Source organism: Bactrocera neohumeralis, chromosome 5 (assembly GCF_024586455.1).
Source record: "Bactrocera neohumeralis isolate Rockhampton chromosome 5, APGP_CSIRO_Bneo_wtdbg2-racon-allhic-juicebox.fasta_v2, whole genome shotgun sequence".
In the NCBI taxonomy this organism is placed as follows: Eukaryota; Metazoa; Arthropoda; class Insecta; order Diptera; family Tephritidae; genus Bactrocera; species Bactrocera neohumeralis.
The window spans coordinates 3239727-3267556 of NC_065922.1; the positions used below are offsets into that span (position 1 = coordinate 3239727).

Genomic DNA, 27830 nt, shown 5'->3' on the forward strand with positions numbered 1-27830 from the left:
TTCACTGGCGCCTTTGCGAAGTAAAATCCAAATTTTATGCTGCACTATAATGATCTGAGACCATGCCAAACGGTTGGATTTTGAAATGAAATAAAGTGAAGAAAGACACATTTGGAGATATGTACCTCGGAGGGGGATTCGCGTTGTGCGACGGTGTAGCATTAGCTCCCAATGACAATCAAAACAAATCATGCACACAACACAATACTTGGTAGCACACATGCACATACATATGTACATAGATACGTATAGTAAATGCATTCATACATACATACGTATGAATATGTACCGAAATGTTAAGTTATAATAATAGAAATATATTATTTGTAAAAGCAAGTACAAATGACGTGAACGTCATAGTTCGGTGAAATTGACATACAGCGTCCGGTTGCACAAGCAATTCAGCCGACTACCTATTTTAACTAATTTAGGTTAATATTACAATTTTACAAGTGAAGTTAGAGGGAACATATAACCACTAACAACAAAAATCGAATATATAATAGTGTTGACTTTCATCATTCATAATATTTTTTTTTTTTCATTGAGTTATAAAATTCATAAAAAATAAAAAAATTTTCCAAAAATAACCAAACTTTAACTGTTAATATCTTTTAAACGGTTGGGTTTACGAAAAAATCATAGGAGACTTTTTTGTAGAGCATTCAATTTCCTACAAGGAAGAAGATATTTTTTGAAGTACTAGTTGGAAGCGAGATATAAATTTTCTATCTGATAATAAGAAAAAATAGAAACCTGTATGTAGGAGGACCTTCCCGTTATAATTAAGAACTCATGCTTGGAGAGGCTTTCTTAGAGGTGTATAGGAACCCTATTTTTCCGAGTACCAAACGAAAAAAAATTTTTTTTTTTTGGAATCACCCTAATACATACATATGTACATATATATGGCTATTTGTTTAACCTAAAAATAATATTGTTTGAGGATTTCCATCAAGATTTTTCTCCATATTTCCTCACGTGCGCACAACTTTTTCACACTCCGCCAGCAAACTTCTCCAAAACCCAATAATTACTTGTAAAATGCCCAATTGTTCGATGAAATTATGTATGTATGTGTGTTAACGTATTAATGAGCTTCCTAAAATAACACGGTATAAATTGATGTGTCTGTTGCTTCCTAGCTGGTGCACAAGTGCAGGGCAACATTGTCTATTGCCTGCGAGAAAAATGTAATGAAACGAATGAGCTGTGTTGTAAGCAATATAATAATTTCACCTACATAACAAAAATCACATTACAAAAAAAATTATTTTGAGAACATAAAGAGCAAAAAAAAGCTTTCATTTGTGTTTCTTAATCATAACAGTGAGTTTTTATTCGTATTTGAAAAGCGGAGTATGTACACCTTTGCCTTTTTTCTCTTTTAAATACAGCAACAAAATACATATAAAGAGTATTGAACGTATTCAAAACACATTCACACATGTACTAATGAGTTCTTTGATAACCTTTCAACTATGAAAAATTATCGAACAAAATCTTAATAGTAGCAAAATATGTATCGGTATATGACTTGACTTGAAACTTTACTTCGAAAGTTGAAATGGTTTTATTCTTGACTTATTGCTTTAAATTACGCCTATACGAGGGTTGCATTTTATATTTCGGGATTAGAGAACAAAAAACAAATATTCTCCAATTGTCAAAACATCCATTTCGAACGCATCAACCGCCCCTTCACTTGTCGAAAAACGTTGACCTCTTTATTTATTTTTTACGTACGGAAATAAGAAGAAGTAATTCGGTGTCAAGTCAGAACTATACAGTGGATGACTCATCAAATCAAAGTTTTGAGTGCTTAAAAATGCATCAGACGACCATTTGCTTGGACGTGCTTCGGGTGCGAATAACTTTTGTTGGATTTAGCTCATCTGGAAACACCTATACAGTCGACTGCTGTTTATTCTCGTGGTCATACGCATAATTTCACGATTCCACATCTGTCACGATGTCATACATTTGTTTCGAAACACCGCTAACGTATTTTTTGTTTACATTTCCCTCGATCAATCGAAATAGTAAATGTTTATGCAATATTGAACTCACTAATGTCCATAGTTGTCTCAATCCCAAAATAGATCACATGACGATATTGCAATGTCAGTTTGGGCACAAAGGTTCCTGCACAACAACTGATTTTGGACGACCTTAACGAAATTCCTCTTAGAGTGATCTACGACCTCTTCTAACTTGATGTTGAATAGTCCGAAATAAAAAAATTAAAATGTTTCCTGAATATCTTAGCAACATTGGTTGAAGTGTGCACATTACGAATATATTCATGAAATGAATATGCTCTCGTTTTTATGACATTTGCATTTCATATATTTTAATCAATTATCGGCATTTTAGTAATACATTTTATTTTTTCAGTTATGATTATTATCCTCGCTCTTAGACTTTTTACCGAAAATATTTGGAAGTTTTTAAGGTTTATTAAAAATCAAACGCGGATATAGCTAAGCTTATAGCCTATTTAATGTCCATTATTACTCAATTTTCATATTGCTTACATCATATATGTATATATAACCCTATATCTATCTCGCTTAGTTTTAGGTGATACTTACAACCGTTAGGTGAACAGAACTATTATCTGTAGCAAGATTATAAAAATTTCAAAATGTTCGGGGAGGTAGTTTTGAATTTATAAGGGACACCGACTTTGCTTTTAATTTTTGAACGCAAAAAAAATCGAATGTAATGTAATACCTAAACAGTTAAAAAAAAACACTAGTAACTTCTTCAATTTTTTTTCCAATCGACTTGAACTTTTGACAAAACATTTTTAAAATATTATGCATTTCTTAATACAAACTCATAGAAAAGTGTCTTTTGGATTCAAATATGCGTATATGTATGGATGGTATCAGTATGTCTCTTCATCTATCTATGTATATACATAAATACAGATGCTTGGATTTATTTCTATTAGATTTATGGTAGAGGTAGCTTTCATTTTTGTTGTTCCTTTGTTTTCTATGTGTATTTATATTTGTATGTGCACATGCATTTTTGGGTTGAGCATCAATAGTCTGACAGCATAAACACCTTCCGCGTGCTGAAGACATTTGCCATAAAAATTCCGTAAAATAACAAAGGCAATAGAATTACAAAACTATAACTCTGAAAATGCTACCTCACATATCTATATACATATTTATGTATGTATATGTGGGGTATGACTGCAAAAGAATTTAAGGAACTTTTCAAAATACAAATCGAATATGTGTAATTTTGCTAGAAGTTTTCAAAACATTACCAACATATTTCCACAAGTAGTCCAACTTACGCAAACTCAACAAAATAAATTCAGGCCTTTTTAGTATTACTATCCGTCTGTAATACATATATTTTTTCTTATATATGTATGTATGTATATTTTATTAAGTCAATCAAGTTTATCTGTTTTAGACACAAAGTTACACTATTAAACGTAAAACACGCTCTGTAATTTTCATTGGGATAACTCAAATATTGGCCGATATATATAGTATAAAGCCACTGGAAGATCGAAAATATTTATATTAGGTATTTGGGGGCTGAGGAAAGTATTGACCCGATTGAACCAATTTTTGACACACAGAGTTATTACAATTACACCGGCTCTCATAAAGCACTTCCATACCACCTCGGAGGTAAAATTTAATGTCTCTGGCATATTTAGTTATTGATTTATTACGCTTTTTATCTTCCGATTTCAGCTCTTTTCACACTGTCGGTAGCAGTTCTTATAATATTTGAGCTGGACGAATTTGGTTGCTGTGGCTTTAATGGTTTAAGAGATATATGTATTAAACTTATTAGATGTCGACTCTACGCCCACTATTTCAAAAATTTTTGCCCACAACTGCCTTTAGGTACTTCGATCTCCAGTTTTATGTCTTAATTTAATGATTAGTTATGGTTAATGGCGTTTTGTGGTTCGGATTTCAAATTATTTAAATTTATCTATATCGATTAGTTTTAGGTGATACATACAACCGTTAGGTGAAAGAACTATTATACTCTGTAGCAACAGTTTGCAAGTGTTAAAATTTCCTAGCACTTAGAATTTTTTGTGTTATTGTCAAGGGGTCAACCAACCAGCATTTACTTAAATGACAAAAATCGCTGTACGTGTTGGAAAATTTTTTCATTCAAATTCGTACTTCATGTGTTAGTTAGTCACGGTACATAATAAAATATCTATCCCAGGTCATTTAAAAATATTTTTAAATTTTATATTGTTTGGAAAAGCTATGATGTCTTTATTACAAAAATGTAATTTAACACCTCCATCTTCTGACGTACAACAGACACTGCATCAGACATCATTGGAATGATGACATTATTATACTATTTTAAAGTTACAATACAATACATATAACCATCACTTCGTCATTTTCAGTATACATAAGTATATCAGTGCAGTAGCATTCTCTGGGTGATGTATTCATAGAACTTGTGAAAAGAGAATGGACATTTATGACAATTGTTTGAAAATGATACGTATCTAACTACGTATGCAAGTGTTTAAGTTGGGAAATTCTTTTAAGAATCCACAGAATATTATTTTCAACATAAACGTCTCCTTATTGTACTCTTGTATCTTTGTACATATATATGTATGTATGTATATAAGGTGGAGAACATATGTATTTGCATATTTAAAATCTTATTCAACATATGTACATATGTGCAATAAATACAACAGTAAGGAAGAGTTGAATTCGACAGCAGCCAAATGTTATATGCTCTCGAAATATAAGATATACATATTTATATTGTCTATTTTCGACATCAAAGCAGATTTTGATAATTGTCACATTGTCATTGTGGTACTATTATGCTAATATGTATTTATGTAGGTTTAGCTAAAGTGGTCGACGTATAGGAACATGTTAAGCTATCCTGCAACACTAAACTGAATATGAATCGTAATAAAATTAAATGCCTCAAGGCTAAATGTTTAACCGTAGCATTCTTGCATAGCGTTGTTCTCAATAATGATATAGACAAGATTAGATAATTTAATTGTCATGATCTACCGTATAATTCAGACATATCTTGATCATTACAAAGAAGTCGTCATTAGAGATTTCACAGTAAACAGGTACAAAACTACGATTAAACTTCCATAACTAGAGCTTTTTTAACTCGAAGTTCTTCATAAATCAAACTCTTGAATTGCCAATAGTGTTTAAATAGAACTTCCTTAATTTGTGGCCTCAACCAGAAACTGCTCTGTGAGAGAACTGTTCTTCTAGCGTTGAACTTGTCTTCGACACAGTCAACCATACAACGCTGCTCAGAACATAGAACAAACCAAGCTTCCTCCAGGACTTAAGAGGTGGACCATGAAGAGAACAATCAAAATTAAGGAGAATTAAACAGCGGGTTCCGAAGGGTGGTGTCCTCTCCGCTTTACTGTTTAGTCACTATATTTCGAAACTCCCTCAACCACTAGAAGAAGTCTGCATATGCAGATGATTACACGTTAATTACGTCGGGTAATGGAATTAATAGCATGTGTTCAAAAATTAACGCCTATCTCCCAAAACTTCACTGCTAGGGACCTAAAACTCTCCCTGCCAAAATACCGCACTCCGTACAATTACGGGATGTCTCCCATCGTGCCCGTATGCTACCTGTAAAGGGGCATAAATGGTTAGAAATGGATAGAAATGAATTAGTGAAGTGTTAGTGGATATAAAAGTTAAAAATATAACTATAAAATTTATTATAAATGGGAGAAACACGCATTTTAAATAGTTGAATTTTTGAACTTTAAATGCAAATACATATCTCAAAAACCATAAATCAGCGGCAATTTATGCACATATATTTTCTGAATCTGGAGGACCTCCTCTATCCATACATACCAATTTATATACCGAAATCGGGGGATGCTATTCTAAAATTTACCCGAAAATTTTATTTTTAAGACCAGTTGAGTCGTGTTTACTGAAAAAAAATCACAAGTAGGTGTGTCATAAAAAAAAACCTTTTTTTAACCAAATTACTATCTCTCCATTCTCTAAAATAATGTAAACACATTTCATATTCATGTACATATGTATGTATGTATGCATACATTTTGCAACGTAAACAATAAGTATGAATATTCGCTACTAAACCTGTTCGAGACGAAATGAAAATTTATGTTTTATTGGTTCTATCTCATCTATCAATACATAGATACTCGTGCAATCAATCTTACATACATATGTATATAAAGGAAACAACTTTGTGAATAACCACACAAGTATAAAAAAATTACATGACTTACCTTTTTAACAGACTAGGCCGTAATTATAAAATATTTTAATATTTTCGTTTTTCTTTCCATTAGAACCAACTTTAATCCACAAAGATTTTCACAATAACCCACTTAACTAATTGCAATAGTTTTATATATTGTTTTAAAGCATATTGTACAAATAACTATGAGTTAGTCTAAATTTTGACATTTTAAGCCAACCAACACTTGCGTATAAACAGGTTACACTTTTCTGCATTTGCTCTTACTCCACAGCTTTGAAATTAGCTGAGTGTATTACTTTCCAAGCCAATAACCAAAAATATAAGTTATTTTAGACTTATTACGCACAGTACCGCTTTATAGTTTACGAACACAAAAAATGTGGTTTATAAATTAAATATTTTTGTCATGTTAAAAGACGATATTCGAATAATTCAAACTACTTAATGGTTTAAGCGAGAAAGAAACAAATTTATCCGCCGCGAAAAATAACAACACTGCTGTAGATGACATTTTACATTTGCAATTGCAAATGAATAAAATTCCATTTCCACTGGAACCATGGGTTCAGGGTTGAAGCTTTTGTGTACACAGAAGTGTATTTTTTATTACGCTAAGTGCATTGTCTAATTTCATGCACTCAATGTTCCCTTTGTTCCTAATTTGTTTAAATAAATAAACAAACATACTATAATAATATGTAATAATAACCGCATCCATTATAGTATTATTCCTCAACTTAGCTGTGTCTTTAAGAGTTAAATATTAATTTTCATCGTCGAATTTCTCAACTAATATTATGTAAATGCACATGCTTAATGATTACATTAAATATCTCCTAATGAAAGGTTTTATTTGTTTGCTACAATGTTCATACATATATATTTATGTTTTAGTGGAAAATGAAATAAACGTATCTGCCGTGTATGTATACACCTTTAGCTTTACGATTATATATATACCAATGAAACTCTGCTACGTCAATTGTAATTATATTATTAAGAACAACTGTCAAGAGTTTTCCAATTAGAAGTAATGGAAACGGAGTTGACAATTACAGATTCCATAGCAATTAAAATATTGCATGGAGGAGCAATACTTTCAGGTATAAATAATATATCTCACACTATTGTTTTTATTAAATTGGTCAAATGTCTTATTTGCAGGTGTTGGCAATGAGTTACACCTGCATTTACCGAACACATCTAAATGCCTCGTGCTTGCGCAGAAATTGCGCGCTAAAGTGCATGGCATTGCTGATGTATTATTGAAAAACGCACCTTCTAATGAAGGAAGAATTATTGTACACGGCGAAAAAGAATGTATGTTAATGCAGTATGTCTACGACGAATATAAGGTGTTATATTTATAAAATATGAGCATGTTCTTTTGTGAAAGTAGCTTCTTATTTATAGTACACCTTTACGCAACTTTCTCACTTTCGTCTTTCTGACTGGATCAGTTATGCACACTTTCTTCAAAATCCAAATGAATTTGTCCTTCTTACTGCTCACAGTGTGGTTCTCCGATTCCTTTACGAAGAAACCGCTCAACAAAAGAATTCTTGTAAAGTTACAGCGAAGTCATCCTCCAATGAGAAATCCACACTTTATTGCTCCCATATTCGAGGCAGAACAAATGAGGATTTGATAATTTTTGGAGGTAGGTGTGCATTGCAATGGTAAATGAAAATTATTGATTGGAAATTAATTAGGGAATGCTTTTGGAGAACTACTCATTTGGAAGCCATTTATTGCTGAGACGATTTCTAGAAAGATTGATTGCATTGAAATAGAAGTGGAACTAAAGCATAGACAACCAGCTCATAATGGAGTAATTTTTTCTATTGACTTTGATGATGAATCTAATTTGCTGACCACTACGTCAGATGATCGGTCAATACGCTTCTGGAAACTTGAAAGAACGTCAAATGATTATTGGGATGAATTAAAAATTACTGCAATAGCTAGTGGATATGGTCATGCTGCACGAGTGTTTCAAGGAAAAATTATACATTTCGGTGAATTATTGTATTTCATGTTTTCTATATTTTCAATTTAATGTATATGTGTACTTTTCACAGATCGGAAACCAATGGCTGTGACAGTCGGAGAAGATTCTCATTTTTGTATTTGGAACCGTAAGGCTGAATTATTGTTCAAACAACGTATTCAATTTGGTGCAGTGATATGGAATTTCGAATACGACAAATATACACACACATTGTATACAGTCGGATCAACGGGAAACTTGCTGGCATACAATGTTGAAGATGTACTTAGAAAGAAATCGGAGATTTTTTCAACAACTATGATTGTCCCAGATTTAGAACCAAAAGAATATGTGGCGAAAGCAAAGTTTCTCAAATCTAATATGTTAGTTGGTATAACAAATAGAAATCGTCTTATGTACGCCCTCTTTCAATATAATGAGGAAAATTATAAACATGAATGTGGCCCATGGCACATCATTGATATGCATAAAAAATATAAATGCACTGTATTTGAAGTACAAGACAACTACATTGCAATATGTGGCTACAAACGATTAACTCTTATTAAGTATTGCCACGAAAACGAGTTCAACATATTATTTGATGCCGATATACTTGACGGAGTAATACGTTCATTCCATTTTTTAAATAATAATTCCTTTTTGATTTCTGATGAATCTGGAAAGTGTTTGCTCCTTGAAGGTGAAAACATAGTGATTCAAATCGCTGTTCGCCTACCACACTGCAAGGAACCATGGACAACAACAGCCCTACGTATAAAAGTAAAACAATTAAAAGATTATCTGTTAGTTAGTAATCGTATGGGAAACACAATACTGTTTAGAATTGAATATGGGTCTGCTGAAGGCACATGTGTGGACACTATTCGGCATCTGCACGGATCATTAGGTGCAACAATGTTTTACCTCAAAGAAGTTCAAAAAGATTATATATTTATTCAAAGCGCCGGTCATGATGGATCATTGCGGATGCTTTCCATACGAATTGAGTCCGACACGATTGTATCACATCAACGCACATTTGTACCAGTAGCTTGGGTGGAGAAATTAGCTGTAATTGAAAATAATGAATTTCTTTTGGGTTTTAACGATAACCATTTCGTGATTTGGTCTCACGACTATGACATATCCGTACAAATACCTTGTGGTGGAGGACATCGCAGTTGGCATTACGATATCACTTCTGAAGACAGGAGAAAGTTTGTGCAACTACTATTTATAAAAAATAAAGTGCTAAGACTTCATAAGCATAAAATGTGCAATATCCTTTCTAAGAGTATAAAGATGTTACGAAATCAGTGGCACACTCGTTCATGTAACGTTTTGAATATAATTGAACCACGACACATTGAAGTACCTTTTAGTATAGTTGTAAGTGCCGGAGACGATAACATGGTAAAAATATCTAAATTAATGTCCGGTGGTCGATTAGAGCAATGTGCGGAATTGCATTCACATATATCCAATGTGAGAGCATTAAAAATTTTACAAATGCAACAAGATGCTGTTTTAATTTTTACAGGCGGCGGCCGAGCGCAACTATGCATAGCGTTATTGGACCTGAAAGATTTTCGTGTCCATGAACTTACGAGTTATACTTTAAATAAGAATGAACAAAGTGAAGACGAAAAGACGCAAACTTACCGACCCGACCCGGAAACTCGAATAATGTCATGCGATGTGGTTAAAGTGAACACTAATAATTCAGGCAATAAAGTGGAATATTTTGTTTTCCTATGTTGTTCAGACGGTTATTTGCGCAAGTTACATGTTAGTGAATCTTTTAAAGTTATTTCCGAGGTAGCTTTCTATTGCGGCTGTTGTTTGCTGCAGGTACGGACGTTCACGAACTCTTACATTCTAGTAGCAGGTACAAATGGAAAGATACGCATGTTTAACTTGAGTTTGGTAGAATTACCAATTAAACTGCCACATCACGCAAGCGGAGTAAATGCTTTGGACATATATTATGAGCCTAACACCTATATGCTTCATATTCTTACTGGTGGTGATGACCAGTCAGTTTCCTATACTTCTTTAGAAATACAAAACGAAAATACATTTGAGATTAAAAATAAATTTTGTATTGAAAATGCACACTCGGCACAGGTAACTGCGGTACAGTTAACTTTCGATAACGAGAATCTTTGCGCATATACTTCAGGCCTAGACCAGGTTGTAAACAAGATCCATTTGCGAATTCCTGCAACAGAACTGGTTTGTTATACACCCATATCAGACATCAAAGGTTTGCAAATTGACAATTTCAAACGATGTTTCATTTATGGTTGCGGCATTCAAATATTCAAATTGAAACAATAAAAATTTGTTAGAAATACTTTCGGTTTTTCAATTTCACACATAATTTTGTTAATTAATGCTTAGTCGAATTCTGAAAAATATATATACATATACATATGTATGTTATAGCAGACTGTTCAATATTAATGCGAAATAATTTATATATCACATTTGTCTTCGGTTACAGTGGGTATCGCCGGGTTTGTGGTCGAATACGAAGTTGTGATGAGGATATTTGAGTCTAGATGCTCCATTTGACCTTCTTTTGCACTGCGGTAGTCTAGCATAAGTTCTTTAAAAGTCTCAAAGCTATTGAATGAGTGTAAAAGTTCAATAATTTCGCCGCTACTTAACACATCATCGAACGCCTCATTTTTCCTATATGAAAAACAAATAAATTAATTGCTTTTCCAATATTCCATATGAATTACTCTAGTTCGTCCGCAAATTGGCTCATATTGAAATCAGGCATACGAGCACAAAGTTCTTTAATTAGGAAGGTCTCAAAAGTATTGGTATACTCTTGAAATATATCCATATATACTAGTTTGTTTTCCTCAGTATTTTCAATGCAATGCCAATATTTCTCCAGAAAATCATTATGTAGTGCCTAATAAAATGAAATAATTTGACTTATTTACCATGTATGAAAATCGTCATGAAAATATAGATTTGAAATATGAAGCTAGTAGTTCCATTTTATAATTTTTATTTAATATATTTATAACCTGGAAATCTTCTCCAAGCACAATGTCTTCTATGTGACCAATAACATCGTCAAAAAATTGACTAGCCTTCGATTTACCGATAATATTCAAGGATTCATCCGATAAAGTTGTTTCCATTACAATAAAAGATATATATTATTTTAACAAAATATATTTTCGTGTTTTTATGTATTATTTTTCACAAAAGATGTATTTTTTATGTTATTTTCGGTTTGTTGACATTAAATGCCCTATTTGTTGTTTTATTTGTCGTTGCTATAGAGCTTGAGGTTACTATTGAATAGAAGTAGGCATTTCACACCCTCTTTTTAAATATCATGTACATAAAATCACACCGAATTGTTTTTATCAATATCTACCGCTCTTAGAATCTTAGTCCTGCATTAATGAAACAAGTAAAATAATTAAAAAGTACTTTTCACAGTAAAAAAATAACTTAGTACATGGATGAATACATTTCTTTAAAATAAGAAAAAGTAGTAAAATGTTCATTCCGCACCATCCTTTACTGTTTTAATCGTCAAAACAGGACTGAGAAATTTGAATTGCAAATCGGTAATCATTTGTCACTTAAAGTATTTGAATTTTTGGTGAATATCACTTTGGAATCCCTCATTCGTTGCCCTTGGTCTTTTGCTTTTCTTCAATCCCTTCTAGTTTCGCAGCAGCTCTATCGGCTTTATTTTTTTCATACATCTGCAATAATTCTCGTTTACTGGGAATTGGTTTAATATGTCCGGCTTGAACAAGATATTTTATGGACACGGTTGTACCACCTGCAATTATAAAATTTACCTCAATTACACTGAATTTATTATATGGGATGCAACTGAACATATCAAACGAAAACCTCAAGGAAAAAATTATTAACTTTAATACACATATACCGATATAGTTTACAAGTGTTTTACCATGGTTTGCATTCTAAACTTGGGTGTTAATGAAGGTCTAAATTTTGTTATTTTACGCACCTAAGGTAACCGCATAACGTAGGGGAGTCGCCACTTTGTAGCAAAGATAGGCTATCGCATAGTGACCCATACTAGAGTTTTGGAAGCGTTCCACTATACTTTCACTAAGGTGCATATGTTGTAGAAGCAATGGAATATCTACACCACTAAAATAGTAAAAATTAATGAATAAAATTATGTTGCTATGTATAAGCATGCATATGCACATTAATGTCCAATCTCACCTTTTTGACAAATAATAGAAACCTCCAAACCAACCAATCGAAGTAACAACATGAACAGGTAAAAGCACATACCAATATTTTTTGTACATCAATTTGAATTTCGCAAATAGTCCCAGTTTAGATGCCTCACCAAAAATATCCTCATCGGCTAAAACCGGAGATGATTTGGTGTCGGTTTTACCAGCTAAGTCCGCAGTTTTCTTTGTGCTAAATGAATGGCGACTACTTACGAAGGGTGCAAGTGATATACATTGTGTTGTGCTGTGAGAGTTTAGTAGGTACCATGATCTGTACTTCATGTTACCCAAAACTGTCAGTTGCATTCCTTGCCGCTGTTGCCAAACAGTTTGCCCAATACGCGTCATCAACCTCAATGTGGTCATTTTGTCAATTATTTCTTCTTTTAAGGTAGAAAAGTCGTTTTACATTTACTTAAAGGACATTATATATTTTAAATTCTCTTACATTTTCCAAAAATATTATATTAACTCTCAGACCGGTGATTGTCGTGCAATCAGCTGTTTATTTGAATTAACAATGTTGAAGTCTTTCACATTTTACCCTGTAGTTAACAAAGCTTTATGCTAGTTTAATAAATTTAATAAATTCAATGTATATTAATACATGATTTTAAGGCAACTATGTCCAACAGAAATTTTAGGACATTTAACTTCGTATCTTTAGTTTTAAATACCTAACTTGATTTCTAATGTTATATCACGACCAAACATTCTAAGCTGATCGAAAAATATTTCAACATGCCACACTGTTTCCCAATTAGCACGTTGTTAGCTATATACATACGTATGTATATGAAAGATTTTGTAATTTCAATTGTTTATTCCAATAGTGAAACTTAATTTTACATTTAAAAAAATAAATATTCTAAAATATGGCTGATGATAAGAAACCCATATTCAGAAATATTGACGGGGATGATCCAGATCTAGAAGCCACGGATATTGAATCCGCATGTATGAATTGCTTTCGCTCAGGCAGAACCCGTCTCCTGCTTACCAAAATACCTTTCTTTAAGGAGATTGTGCTCATGTCTTTTAAATGTGAACATTGCGGTTATGAAAACAGTGAAATTCAGTCAGCATCAGAAATACAGAAAAAAGGTGTGCGCATTGAACTTAATGTTAAAAATGCTGAAGACTTAAACCGACGAGTAGTACGCTCGGATTACACATCCGTAAGCATTCCTGAAGTAGAACTGGAAATACCTTCTCAAAGTCAAAAGGGCGATATAACTACCGTTGAGGGCATACTTGACAGAACGATAAGAGGTCTGACTCAAGATCAAGAAAACAGAAAACAAAAACATCCTGAAGCTGCAGCTGAAATTGATGCGTATGTCAAAAAGTTAACCTCTATAAAAGAGAAACAAATTAACTTTACACTTGTCTTGGAAGACATAAGTGGAAATAGTTTTATTGAGAATCCTTTTGCACCATCATCGGATCCGGGTTGTAAGATTCTTCACTTCGAAAGACAAAGGGAGCAAGATCAAATTCTTGGTAAGTGTCGTTTCATATATACATACATACATACATATATAGACATTATAATTTTAAGATACTTTAATTAAAGTATAATTTAGTTAGCTCAGATGAAATAGTACATTTTTAACACAACCATATTCATATTCTCAGTGAAAAAAAGTCCTATTTTTAAGTTTATTCCTATTTTTAAGTTTATGAGTATTTCTAGGTATTTACTGTCCAACAGATGTGTCAAGTGCAGAGGAAACTAATGATAGTGCGGAAAATTCGAAAACTCAAAAGAAACATCTACTGAAACCCATTGCGGAAGACGCTTGGGGCATTGATGATCTACATGGCGAAGTTTTGCAGTTTCAAACATTATGTTCACAGTGTGGTTCGCCTTGCGAGACGAATATGAAACTAACAAATATTCCACATTTTAAAGAAGTTGTTATAATGGCGACAGTATGCGAAGTTTGTGGGTGTAAAACAAATGAGGTAAAATCTGGAGGTGGGATTGAGGAAACAGGTATTCGCTTTGAAGTCAAAGTTGAAAACAAGGAAGATCTTACTCGAGATGTGCTAAAATCTGAAACATGTAGCCTTCGAATTCCGGAATTAGATTGTGAAGTTGGTCCATCTGCTCTTGGTGGTCGTTTCACCACTATAGAAGGTATTATAGTAGCTATGAGAGACCAACTTCAAGATGAAAGTTTCTTTTTTCGTGATTCTGCTGACGAAGAGAGTAAGAAACGTATGGAAGCCGTTGTAAATAAGTTCGAAAAAATTTTGGCTTTGGAATTGAAAGCAACTTTGGTTTTGGATGATCCCGCTGGAAATAGTTATGTACAATCTATGGCAGAAGATGATGAGCTAGACGAAAAATTAGTCATTGTAAAATACGAACGCTCATTCGATCAAAATGAAGAACTTGGTCTTAACGATATCAAAACCGAAAACTATCAGGAATAACACGAAACGAAACTATTTACTTCTATTTTTTAACAATAAAGTACTATATGTGGAAAATATAAAATATTGATATATGGAAAAATTTGTATTAATTATTTTTCTATGTTTTGGATCTGTTTAACAAATGTAATTATATTTCATATTTACTCAAAGTCATTGTCCAAACCTACTATATTCTGCACAAATAAAAACAATTACCTAATTATACTATTTGCTATTTTCTATTATCAAATTACAACATCCAAGGATTAAGCAGTTAGTAAACAGTAACTTGCAAGTTTTTCGTGTGTTCAACGTAATATTTTTATTCATTGAATAATAAACTTGAACACACCTTCACTTTTGTAATAGTTTAATTATTTATATACATATTATTAAGATATAGTACCGAAGTTTAATTTTTGGTTTTCCTGTTTTCACGTAAATACGTTAATAATAATTTTCGCTATTTTTATTACCGAATTGGCAACCATATATTTTTCCACTGGCAGCTGTTCAGTGACAGTTCTATCATTTGTGTTGTGTAACGTTGGTGATTCTTATCAATATTGTGGGTTTTATATATTTTATATTTTAATATTAATTCAATAATATTGTCTTCTACAGTTTTGAAATGTCTGCTTCAGCTGCGCGTAATTCTCATGGCCTCCTGAAGCGTGCTTGGAACGAGATTCCAGACATTGTTGGCGGGTCAGTCTTAGCACTGATAGGATTGGGAATGGCAGCGGTTGGCGTTGCTGGATATTATGCCAGAGACGGTGATAACCGGCGATATAAGATGGGATATGTTGTAATGCGTCCCGATGATCCACGTGCAGAAAAAGTTCGAAAAGATTAAGTATTTAGGTGTCCTACTTCGTAATGAACTCTTAAGTTAATACAATTTTGAAGCCAGATTTGTAAGCGATCAACAATAAATGCATATTCTCCGTGTACTACCATGTAATTCAAGTCGGCATACACTGTTTGTGATTACTTTATTTACTGATGCCAATATTGAGTTTTGTAAGAAAGCATCGACAGTTCACATCTGTCATTAATATTGTGACAATTTTAATAATCCTTCAGTTAGTTATTTTGATCAAATATTTTCACTTTTTTATATAAAACTCAACACACCGGTTTAAATTTATATATATTTCATAGTCTTAGGCATTCTTTGCGAAAGAACATTTATAAACCAATAAGGAACTTGGTGAGTTTTCCAATTCATTGATAAATCTAGCGAGGTTTTGTAGAGCTGACATTGGACCATAAAGTAAGGAAAAAGATGCAGAACATTAATTCCTACATTTAAAGATATTATTCGATGCGAGAATGCCCCCCTTCCAATTGAAATCAGAATTTCGGACGTTTTTTAATCCAATTACGGTTACGAAATTATGCGTTGTTTTGGAATATCCAAAATAAATAATAAAACCTCATACGATAATGGTTAAATATACGCAAAACAAAATAATTCCCCAGAATCTTAATATTTTAACTTTTCGTGCATACTGGGTTCAATGGATTATAATTGACCATTCTTCAATATATCAGTTCATTGCTTATTTTTCCTTTTCAACATTTTTTGTAGAAAGTGTTGAGAATGAGCAATTTTACCATATTTTTCTTTACAATAAGAAATATATTTAATTCCCAATTAATTAGTTTTTCCTATCTGTCAGTTACTACAACTCTGTGTGGCTACCGCCATTTATTTTCGTTAAATAATTTGCCGATTCGTTTTATTTGAACGACTTGATCTTTGACTCGTTGCTTGTTCGTTTATTCTTGTTCGTACTCACGCGTTTCTAAAAGTCGTTGTTTCTTTCATCGTGGTTCCGCGAAAAGTCTTAAAAAACCATATTTTCTTTTAATCTTCTGGGTTTAAAATTATTCCTAAATCTTGAGAACAATATTACGGATTAAACGTAGTTAAAGTAAATTTATTATTGAAGTGACGACGGTATAAAACTATAATTAAAAGTTCGAATGTCTGGCTGATAAATATGCAAAAGTGGTAAAAATTGGTGGGGACGGTGACAGCGAAAACATCGAATCAAAAACGGCATAAGGAAGTTTCAATTGTAATGTGCTTGAGAAAAAGAGTGCAATAGATGTAAGCTTACATTTTGCGTTAAAGAGCAAGTAGGAAACCCGCTTACTGCTTGTTGAAGGGAAATCTAAAGTAACGTGCCGCAAGAGCAGCGCTGCCCTCGGTAGCGACAGAGGCCTTACTTATTTTAAGTTACTACTATGAAGAACTCTAATAAGGAAAATTTTATTCGAGAATTGCAAACTGTAGTTTGTTTCAAAAATATATAAAAAGTGAAGGGTATAATTTAAAGATTCAGATTTGCCAAAATCTGTTATAAAACATAAAAATTGTTGTCACTGAGACATATGTGTGATTATATGAAACAAATTGAGTAAATGCATAAATAAATGTGTTGGAATTGCGACTTCTGTGAGCGTAATTTTTAATAAAATATAGAGGTCCCCTGCTGTCGACATTGTCCTAGCTATGTCAGCAGAGTATGAAAGTAGTCAAAGCGCGGCGCAAAGCAAAGGTATAATGCAGAAAGCAAAGAAAAATGATAGCAGCAATAATGACGATGACACCTTAGAGGATCTGGCGGGCTCAGCGAACAACGTGAGTACAGTGCTTATAAACTATTAAGTAAATGTATTTGACATTGTAATTAATAAATAATAGTTTATAGAATAATAGAATAGTTTATAAAAGTTTCATATTTTTTACGAACCCAAGCAGCCAGGGTCTCTGACCTCTAAATAATATTGGTGCATTTCGTATTTGCAGCTAACTAAATACATAGAAATTTCTTTCATAAATAATCTTCAGACATTTCTATATTCTTTTTAAACTAATATTATTAAATGTTTGGATTGCCTTTTCAGTCGATTATTGGGAAAGTAAAATCGCGAGTATCTAGCATAATCCCTAGCAGTTTTTCAAAATGGTTTTCACCATCGACACGAAATAATGATTCATTAAATGGAAGCCTCAATTTAGGCACGGCGCGGCGCCGTCGGCGTTTAGAAATTGAGGACGATGAAGAATATGACGATGATGATGACACAAATGAAAATGAAAGTCTTTCACGCAGAGATTATAAAGAAAATCTAGGCCACAGTGATAAAGTCAACAAAGACTCAGATGAAGATGATACTGACAACAATAGCGAAGAAGACTTCCCAAAGGCAAGAACTCTTCGGTCTGCAAAATCAGAATTTGTTAACGAACCACCTAGTAAACGATCCCGGATTAGTTTTGATGTAAGACAACATTTTTTTGCACTTATTTAAATTTTGTATGATTTGTTTTCTGTGTGTGTAAATCTAGATTTCAAGTGTTCATCAGTCGCCGTTAATCGCATCGACTCCTGCGATCGGCAATAATTATAGAAGTATCATCAGTCATTCTATAGATAATGTATTGTCTAAACCGACACCATCATACATTACAAGTAATTTCACAGAGGGAAATGTAAATAGCAACGTAAACACACAACAAACGACATCGTCCACGTTCAGTACAACATATGTACCCGAAGTTAAACCGCAAGATGCTCTTACGAATAGAATGAAAATTAATGAAAAACAATTTGATAACGTTACTGGAATTAGGTAAGGATTCGAGTAAAAATATAAGAAATTTTAGATGTTCACTAAGTGTCATATGAAGAAATTTAATTTTTTAATATCGTACACATAACTAGAAATATTTTGCAATATATTTTCATATATTTGATAGAAAAAGATATTTATTTCCCATTTGAAAAAAATATATATGTAGAAGTTAATATAAGAATGTTAATAAATATGAGATATATTTTTACAGCTCAAGAAGAACTTTGCATTTGCCTTCGACTTCGCTGGCAGCTAAAGAACGCGATATGTCTATGGAGTTTTCAAATTTAAAACGTCAATCCCTTGGTGGTGTTTTGGATCCTAAGAAACTGGGATCAGATCCAGCGGACACTTCAACAACTATAACTGAAGTTGAAACATTCAATCGAGACAACCAATCATCAACCTTTTCGGATAGGAAAGAGCGCCGTAATATAAATGGGAATACATCGACAGTGGTAAGCAGTAAGAAACAAAAGTTGAACGGTATAGAGATACCTGAGGAGAGCAATGCAGATGCCGAATCATCTTCCGAAAGTGGTGACGACTGTATCGGCAATAATTCTGAGTTGCCTCATATCACAAATTTAGGGCAACGTAAAACAGGTTTATTTAATATGTCCAATATAAATAGCCAAAACGGAAATAAGAGCCGAACTTCTTCGTTTGGAAATGGCATCAATTTTTATTCTCATTTAGAAGGCCGTAAATCGCTATTTTCTGGCGGAATAAACACTGCCGAATCTGTTAATGTTATAAACAATTCTACTTTATCTCTGACATCTCTTAATAGACGCCAATTTAATGCTTCTATATATGGCAGTACGGCAGCTTTAAGCGATAGTAGATTGCTAAATACATTCTCACCTTTCTACAAAGGAAAAACTACATACGGAGGCGCAGCAGCCTACAAGAAATATAATACTGGCGCAGGGTCGAACAGAATCTGTAATATCACACCAACTGTAATACGCCCCACTTCGAGTTTATCGACACTATCCTCTTCGAATAATTCGCTTATTGCAAATACTGGCGGGTCAAACGCATTAAGTGGTTTGAGCAACAATGGTTTAGAAAACACTTCAGCCATTTCCAGTACAGCTAAACGGATATTAGACTTGATAAACGACTTTGCCACACCCTTAAGCGAAGCTAAGAAGATGGCTAATACAAGCGTCAAGGCAAATCTACAAAATCTTCCACAAGCTAAAACGCGTTTAAATGAAACTGATCTACAAGCGTCACGGGCAATGCGTCTTTCACAAGTGCGCACACCTTACTCACGGCCGGCTGTCACCTTGCAGCCAACAATTAAGAACACAACTATAGCCCCACCTGTAAAGGAATTGCAAGTACCGTCGATATCACAGTTATTGCAAATGAAAAAAATGCAAAGCACCACCGAACGCTCACGACAAATAACAATGCAAAGCAGTGACAGTGTCACGCACGCAATAGTCAGGAGCGGTGAATATAAACTACCTATAGCAAACGAAAACAACTTGGTCGATAAGGAGAGGCCACAAGTTCAACAGCAACAGCAGCAACATACAAATAAAATAAAAAGCAAAGTTCGATCATCTGGTCGTGTTACTGCATCAAAGAACGCTGCAAATTTTGAAGCAGACGAACCTCCACCTCCAGTCAATTTGCCCAATATAGCGTTTCCGCTTATGCAGTCGGTACCAAAGTTTGACATAGCTCTACCAAAGCCTCAAACAGCTATGCCTCTCGATAGCATTAAGCCCAGCTTAAAAAATCACGATACCTTGCCCAAATCGCAAATGTCAATCGAAAATAGTACAGCCGACGCCAGTAGAAACAGTAATACAGCTCCATTCAAATTTAGCGCAGCCATTAACAAAATTGACCCTGCAAAACGAACCAATCACGTAACGATGTCCAAGTCAGTTGTAAAGGATGGTGATTCATCCACTACAGGAATTAAAATGAATTTCAAATTTTCAGCACCACTAACTTTTGAATGTTTTGCTTCGAATATTTCGTCAAAACATAATTCGGATACAGTTATTAAAAGGTACACATTTAGTCCGCCAAGCGATGTAAACTTTGAAGACAACGAGCAAGCGAAACTAGAAAGTGGTAAAACGGTAGTATCCCAACTGAAAAGCGGTAGTGTGCTTGATGCCCTGAAAAAACCCTTTGTTTTGCCGTCAACCACAAAAGAAATTATATCAAGCTCAAGCTTTGATGGCAACGAGTCCACAAGTGGTTTTGGCGATCAGTTCATAAAAGCTTCAAACAATAAGTGGGAATGCAACACTTGTTTGATTCGTAATGAGAGTGATGTAGATAAATGCGTAGCCTGTGAAACTATGCGCACAAAAGGATCAACGACTACATCAACGCTAAATGCCAATTCCAAAGCACCTCTAATTGATAGCTCTTTAACTTTGAGTGCTCAATTCAAAAAACCTTTGGATGAGTGGGAGTGCGACGTTTGTATGATACGGAATAAAAAGCAATCCGATAAATGTGTCGCATGTGAGACTGTGCGTAAAGGAGTGACAGAGTCCACCAGCTTAAGCACAAGTAAGTGGCAGTCTAATTCATTTGGTGAAGCATTTAAACCGAAAACCAACTCTTGGGAATGCCCAACTTGCCTTATAAACAACAAATCCGATTGCAATGAATGTATTGCTTGTCAGACAAAGAAACCAGGCAGTGGAAGCGAGGATAACACTAAAACTAGCTCTACAACAATCACTAAAAACACAACATATACATTTGGTTTCAGTAATGTTCACAGCAAGTCTTCCGGTCAATCAACTGCTCAACCGGATTCTGGTTTCAAATCACTAGCGGCATCCCAAATGTCAGCTAAGTGGGAATGTGATGCTTGCATGACGCGAAATGATGCCGCTCGCAATAAATGCGTTTGTTGTGAACAAGCGAAACCTGGAATGGCAACGTCAGATTTTCCAGACAATGGTCCTAAGTTTACATTTGGCTCAGCCGCATCGTCAAAATTCACTTTTGGCTTTGGGTCCAGTGTGAATGGAGCAACGACTTCAGATTCCGGTGCAGTATTGACATCCGTAGCCGGATCAAATCAAAAGACTGAAGAAGGCAATATAAAAAGTTCAGCATTGGAAAACGCACAGGCTACAAGCCAGGCACCACCTTTAGGCAGTGGCTTCATATTTGGCATAAAACCTACTACTGTCACAAGTGAAAAAGATGTTTCCAGCAAGAACACGGAAAACAAGGATGTCGCAGATAACGGAAACAATTCTAAGACGTCAATAACTGAATCAAACATAAGCGGTTTTAAATTTGGCGGAAGCACCGCTTCAGAGAACAATGATCTTAATACAAAACCCAACTTCCAATTTGGCGTGCCAGCAACCACTGCTACAGCTACGGTGACATCATCACCAGCTGTCAAATTCAGCTTTGCCGCACCAGTACCTTCTGTCAGTGCTATTGGAAGTGAATCTAAGGAACAACCTAACTCTAATACGTCATTAAGTAGTAAACCTGCGACTGGAGGCTTTTCTTTTGGTAATAGCACAACACCAGCAACGTCTCAATCAATTAGTGGATTTTCATTCGGCACAGGTACAACAACAACCACAACAACATTTACTTTCGGCGCCTCTACATCCACAACTCAACCCAGTCAATCATCAGTTACAACAACCACATCAATGTCGACTGCCACCGTTAAACCAATGTTTAGTTTTGGCAGTAATACTACCTCAACTGCACCAGCAACAAAGCCAACGCCATCTTCAATAGCTACAACATCTATAACCACTACAACGCTTTCGGCCTTTTCAAAGCCTACAGTGGGTTTTAGTTTCGGTAGCGGTGTCTCAGGGTCTGCTACAGTCTCTCCGGCTACCAATGCTATTTTTGGTAGCTTTAGTTCTCCTACCGTTTCTGGGGCTCCATCTGCTATTACATCGGCGCCCAGCACAGCGAACTCTACATTGCCCAATGTGTCCAAAAATGTTTTTGGTACGTTTGGTGAAAGCAGCTTACCGGCCAAGACAACTACTACCTCAGCTCCATCAACCACTGCTGCACCTTCAGCAAATCCTTTCGGATCGATAAACCAAAATGTTGCGGCAACTATCAGTAATGAGTCAACAAAGCCCATTGCTTCAGCGACAATGATTTTCGGAAGTGCTGGGAGTGGCAGTTCGAATAATAAAACCAATGCCGGTGCGTCTCAGTCCTCGAATGTGCCGTTTGTTTTTGGTTCATCAACATCAATTGCCACCACGCAAGGTTTATCGAGCAATACAACGACAAATGCAAACATAGCTGCACCTGCCGGTTGGCCGAAAGGTGGATTCGCTTTCGGAGCATCCCCTATCAATTCTGGTACACAGAATACAAATGAGCCTTCTAAACCTTTATTTGGGAGTTTCGCCCCTCCTGCAGCTTCGTCAACGACAGGGACTAGTGGCTCAATGTTTGGAAACACAGTTAATAGTGGCACAGCTGCGGGTGCGAATGCTACTTTTGGCAGTGCGGCAGCCAATGATTCTACAGTGAGTCCCAGCACAATGTTCGGAGCTAACACTTCCAACGCACCGACCACACATGCAACGCAAAACCTTTTTGGCAGCGTGTCTACTGCGCCATCTTCATTCGGTGCACCTCCAACCTTTGGTAATAACGGTAACAACGCCCTCAACAGTACTCCGACCTTTGGCGCCGCCAGTTCGGCAACGTTCGGAAGCTTCGGCTCTACGGCATCGAATGCTAATGGTGATGGTGCATCTGCTGCAAAGAAATCCGAGCCGGCATTCAATTTCGGCGGAAACAGCTCTCAAATAGGATCAAATGTAAGTTAATTTATTTTATTTTAATTATGTAATTCATTGTAAGAAGACATTTGTTTGTTAATCTTTTATAGAGTGGTTTTAGTTTTGGAATGCAAGCAAGTGCTCCAGCTAAACCAGCATTCAATTTCACAGCTTCAAGTGCGCCCGCTTTTAACTTCACCGGTTCCTCCAGTGATGTAAGTCTAATACCTTCATTGTTGTTCTCATTTTTTTTTACCCACAATATGTTTTGTAGTTTAATTAATTTTCTCTAGTAGACATAGCTGTAATATGTATATAAACTAGTACTTCTGTTTACATATAGAAAATTTCGTACTTTTTTTCATTATTACGACTAATTCAACTACTGTATAACTGTATGTAGATAAACTTTAATTATTCTTGTTTTTTCCAATTTTCAATGTAATTTGCATTCTGGTATTGAACTGTGATTTGTGAAATAATAATCGCATCTACGTATGGCAACTTGGTGTTGCATTTCTATTAATCAAATCTCGTCTGCAATAACGGATATCTTCAAATTAAACTACATATATGAATGATTGTTGTGTACATTGTTGACTTTGACTTGATAAAACTATGAAATGAATAAAAGGTGGCTAAACCTTTTCAATTCGGAGCTACACCACCAGCGCCGGTTTTCAATTTTAATAGTGGGGCTGTGGAGGTAAAGTTGAATTTAAGGCTTGTTATATTTTAAAGAAGATGTAATTACATATTATACCATCTATTTCACCCATTCATCATGAGCTTCTTATATATATATTGTGTAACATTAAAATATGTTTTTTTTTTAAGGCCGCATGTTTATATAATTATTAATTTTAATTCAAATAATCATGACAAATTTAAACTCAATATTGATAAATACTAAATTCATAAATATTAATAATTTTCTAAGAAAGTGATTAAAATATTTTTTAACATATCCTGTTATTAAATCGTCTATCGTCATTTGAACATATTTAAATAAAAAGCCTTTGGACGTAAATAATATATATAATTACCAACTAATGAACCATGAAGACCTAGATTTTAATACTTTGAGTTACATCCATGTTAAGAGTTCATCCAATTAGAAAGAAAAATAATCTCAAAGAAAGCTTGCGCTTAGTATATAAATTTACTGATATGTTGCACGGTAAACACTTGTATATGTAATTTTTATGTAAAATAATAATCATTTTTATTTAGAGTGAATTTCATGGTGTGAAATATATTTTAAAAGCAATTGCTTTGCTTTTGCAAATAGTCATTGAGAGACATTTTATTTTTCTTTAAATTTTTTTATGCATGTAATTTGAAAAAAAAAAAAAACTTTTTACACCTATTTTTCTGACAGCACTTACAATAAATTTATTTACATTGTTATTCTATCTTACTCTAACTACCCTCATTCCCCTTAAATTTTTAATAGTTATACCAGACTTGTCCGACAATTGTTTATTATATACTTCCGCTATGTCAAATATTAGACTTGCATCCATCTTTGCTTTGCATTAGCTCCTTTTTATAACACTATATAGTTAAGGTTACTAAAAGTTTTAGGAAATTCACTACTACATCTACATTTAGTTTTGTAACTAATAAATCATTCATTAAAATTTTTTAAATAGAAAATTAAATATCCTAATCGTATTCCTAAAAATACTTGTAATATTTTTTGTATTCAAAATTTTATTTGTTTGGAAATGTATAAAAAAAATTAAAATTGAGAAAAGACAGTAAACATTGATTCAACTTTTTTTACAGGCCACACCGAATGCACCTTTCCAATTTAATGCAGGCACTGCGCCTGCTTCAAGCAATATTTTTGCGTAAGTATAGCTGTTATAAAACATTCAAAAACAAAAAAACACTAAGAATTCGAAAAAATAGAAAAAAGTATAATACCGCTACAGGAAATGGCCTTGCAACCAAAGTTAATTATAATCACCCAACTGCATCCACTAACTTTGTACTAATTGTGTTTCGCCTCGTGCATTTGAGTTTGATTGAAAGTGACTAGTGCATCGTTTTGTTTTTGCGTTCATTTGTGTATATTTTCTTCAACTTTGCAGTGTGTAAATAACTTTAGTATTTTGTTTCATTCATTTAATATCAGTCCATTTACTATTTTCCTTTAAAAATAAATGTACCAATTTGGGTTTTAAATAGAGACATAGCGATTCGATATAAATGTTTTTATGGACGAAAAGTAATCAAAACTTCTTTCGAAATTAAATTTAATATCTCATTTTTAAATTATTACGTACGAGTTAGGCAACGCATCTACCGAAGTTTTGAGGCCACTCGGTATTTCTTATATTTATCACTTGTATGTATTATTGTTATATTCCTATTAAAAACCCGAAATTTCCTCGGATATTAGAAACAAGTTTTTATAATAGGCAACGAAAAAAAATTCCTCGAGCATAAGTGAAACTTTTTTGTATGATTGAAATAATTAAACAATATTATAATAAGGTTTTTTTAATTTTCATATCTTCAGGCCAACACCTACAGCGACAAGCGCCCCCGGTGCTATGCAGGCTCGACGAAAGATCCGTCAACCGGCAAGACGACTGCCACCACGGTAGAGCAATTTACAAACGCAGACGCCATTAACGGCGTGGACCAACACCAAAACCAACTGACGGGACAAATACAATGGTCGAGACAGAGGAACAGCCAAGATAAAGATAAGAGCAAAAATAAAATTCCTGCAACTACGCAGAAAGGCGAGAATAAAGCAACAAAAACTAAATATAATAATTACACTGTTTCGGACAACATAATTAACACCAGCGAGAGCAACGACAACAACAAAGTCGAATCAAGCACACCATCATTGGTAACTAATGTAAAAATGGTTGACGGCGTCCGATGTGAATATGATATTAACAAAATCATAATGCCCCAAATGAAAGTAAATAAATATAAATATATTCGTCAGATCGACGTCAATGGTACACAAAGTTCCTGCAATGTAGCATCAATTACTGGGCAAAATAATGCAATTACAGGGAATCCATTAGAATTGTATAAAGTCAGCCATTTTCATGAAATACCCGGTCATCAGGTCTCTGGGAAGAGGCTGGTAAAGCGTAGTATCCGTGTCCAACAGAAATTTAACAGGAGCAAACAAGAATACATTGCACCCACAGAATCATATGTAAAAATAGATTCATATCTCATGCGAAACCAATATCGCAAAGTTAATTTTAAAAGTGTTGGATCAGTAAGAAGATCAATCGTGACAACTTCGCCTGGAATATCAAGTGATAACTCGTTGCCCTCATCCCCGTCGTCGCCGCCGATGCAGCCAGCAGTGGTTAATCAATATCATCTGGTGCGTTGCTGGCAAGACAACTCAGAACTGAAACCGACACAAAATGAGTTATTAGAGTCCTTGCCAATGGCAAATGAGCGACTGAATACTGGACGAAAGGCTTGTAACTCATTTATTATCACAAAATCCACTAGAGCCACTGTTGCGACAGATGTTATCGATTAGCCTTAAAGCTCTGCTACGACCACCAGCTGTTAGACAGGAATTTCAATTAGCAAAATGCTGGTAAATGACAGAATTAGACGTGACAGATTACATTATTATTGATTTCTAAAAGTTACTTTAACCAATTTACTATTTTAAGAGCTCTAATACTGTGTAAACAAAAATTATCAAGCAGAAAAGATATTTAAGAGTTAATAATGAGGTTATAGTAGGTAAAGGAATAAATTAGAAAATAAAGAACATAACATCAGAACAAAATTTCCAACGTGCAGTAATTCAGGAAATATGAAAGTAGTACATTCGTGCATACATCTTAATAAAGAGAACCTATTATACTACCACTAAAACTAGTATGAATAAGAAGAAAATATTTCCAGATGCCACGATGCGTTTAAGGTGAAACAGAAACAGGAAGATTATATACATATATTGTTTTGATAACATAACTACCTATATCACTAATTTGGAGAAGTTAATTGAGGCGTTTATATTAAAAAAAATATGTGTTTTTATTCATATTTTATTAAAACTCAACTAGTGTGTGTTGGCATTTCGTCGTCGGAAATTGGCGAATGGAAGGTCATGTTCTAGTGCATCATCATTAATAACTATAAATATTTCTATTAACGCAAACTTGCTTATTATCTATTATATTTTGTTACTTTTGTAAGATACATAAATATTCGTTTCTAATTGAAGAGTGTTAACAAAATTGTAAATCTTAGTCTAATTGAATTATCTGAAATTTGTTTTTGTAACAGTAAAGAAACCAACTTAAATCTGCAGAAGACCGTTGAAATTTCACAACTACAATAAAATAATGTACATACATGTAAGAGAATATATGGATCGTCCTTTTTTCTGTTTTTCCCTTTTCTGACTTCTTATGTACAAGGAAAAACAAAAATTATGATTAG

At 34.1% G+C, this 27830-nt stretch overlaps 7 protein-coding genes across 13 annotated transcripts in view; 4 read left to right on the forward strand and 3 right to left on the reverse strand.

Moving 5' to 3' along the window:
* LOC126758336 (uncharacterized) overlaps nucleotides 1-6785 on the reverse strand; it is a 39224-nt gene extending 32439 nt beyond the window's left edge. For both annotated transcript variants that reach the window (XM_050472573.1, XM_050472574.1), the window contains exon 1: nucleotides 6296-6785. The gene's annotated coding sequence lies outside the window, so the exon portion shown is untranslated. The remainder of the gene's footprint in view (nucleotides 1-6295) is intronic.
* Nucleotides 6786-7254: 469 nt separating this feature from the next.
* Nucleotides 7255-10619, forward strand: LOC126758340 (WD repeat-containing protein 6). Its single transcript, XM_050472588.1, has 5 exons — nucleotides 7255-7373; nucleotides 7435-7625; nucleotides 7684-7930; nucleotides 7983-8288; nucleotides 8352-10619. Exons 1-5 carry the CDS (start codon nucleotides 7304-7306, stop codon nucleotides 10601-10603), a joined length of 3066 nt encoding a protein of 1021 aa, XP_050328545.1. The 5' UTR covers nucleotides 7255-7303; the 3' UTR covers nucleotides 10604-10619.
* LOC126758353 (ADP-ribosylation factor-like protein 2-binding protein) lies at nucleotides 10607-11476 on the reverse strand. 2 transcript variants are annotated; one of them, XM_050472608.1, is made up of 3 exons: nucleotides 11377-11476; nucleotides 11014-11192; nucleotides 10607-10960 (listed from the first exon to the last, which is right to left on the reverse strand). In XM_050472608.1, the coding sequence occupies exons 1-3, from the start codon at nucleotides 11425-11427 to the stop codon at nucleotides 10741-10743; spliced, it is 450 nt and encodes a 149-aa protein (XP_050328565.1). In that variant the 5' UTR covers nucleotides 11428-11476; the 3' UTR covers nucleotides 10607-10740. The 2 variants fall into 2 exon arrangements, with proteins under 2 accessions (XP_050328565.1, XP_050328564.1); XM_050472607.1 differs by having other exon boundaries at nucleotides 11311-11427.
* Nucleotides 11446-13053, reverse strand: LOC126758350 (protein FAM210A). 2 transcript variants are annotated; one of them, XM_050472603.1, is made up of 4 exons: nucleotides 12971-13050; nucleotides 12506-12905; nucleotides 12282-12427; nucleotides 11446-12086 (listed from the first exon to the last, which is right to left on the reverse strand). In XM_050472603.1, the coding sequence occupies exons 2-4, from the start codon at nucleotides 12886-12888 to the stop codon at nucleotides 11923-11925; spliced, it is 693 nt and encodes a 230-aa protein (XP_050328560.1). In that variant the 5' UTR covers nucleotides 12889-12905; nucleotides 12971-13050; the 3' UTR covers nucleotides 11446-11922. The 2 variants fall into 2 exon arrangements, with proteins under 2 accessions (XP_050328560.1, XP_050328559.1); XM_050472602.1 differs by having other exon boundaries at nucleotides 12506-13053.
* Nucleotides 13054-13302: 249 nt separating this feature from the next.
* Nucleotides 13303-15171, forward strand: LOC126758347 (zinc finger protein ZPR1). The gene is made up of 2 exons (XM_050472597.1): nucleotides 13303-14025; nucleotides 14219-15171. The coding sequence occupies exons 1-2, from the start codon at nucleotides 13398-13400 to the stop codon at nucleotides 14962-14964; spliced, it is 1374 nt and encodes a 457-aa protein (XP_050328554.1). The 5' UTR covers nucleotides 13303-13397; the 3' UTR covers nucleotides 14965-15171.
* A 256-nt stretch (nucleotides 15172-15427) lies between these two features.
* On the forward strand, nucleotides 15428-15915 carry LOC126758356 (uncharacterized). Its single transcript, XM_050472612.1, has 2 exons — nucleotides 15428-15514; nucleotides 15571-15915. Exon 2 carries the CDS (start codon nucleotides 15578-15580, stop codon nucleotides 15800-15802), a length of 225 nt encoding a protein of 74 aa, XP_050328569.1. The 5' UTR covers nucleotides 15428-15514; nucleotides 15571-15577; the 3' UTR covers nucleotides 15803-15915.
* Nucleotides 15916-16719: 804 nt separating this feature from the next.
* Nucleotides 16720-27756, forward strand: LOC126758334 (nuclear pore complex protein Nup153). Of its 4 annotated transcripts, XM_050472570.1 has the most exons (8): nucleotides 16720-17599; nucleotides 17866-18243; nucleotides 18311-18594; nucleotides 18809-23417; nucleotides 23489-23593; nucleotides 24013-24084; nucleotides 25170-25234; nucleotides 25909-26080. In XM_050472570.1, the coding sequence occupies exons 1-8, from the start codon at nucleotides 17471-17473 to the stop codon at nucleotides 25994-25996; spliced, it is 5730 nt and encodes a 1909-aa protein (XP_050328527.1). In that variant the 5' UTR covers nucleotides 16720-17470; the 3' UTR covers nucleotides 25997-26080. The 4 variants fall into 4 exon arrangements, with proteins under 4 accessions (XP_050328527.1, XP_050328528.1, XP_050328525.1 ...); XM_050472571.1 differs by lacking the exon at nucleotides 24013-24084; XM_050472568.1 differs by lacking the exon at nucleotides 25170-25234 and having other exon boundaries at nucleotides 16722-17599; nucleotides 25909-27756.
* Nucleotides 27757-27830: the final 74 nt, after the last annotated feature.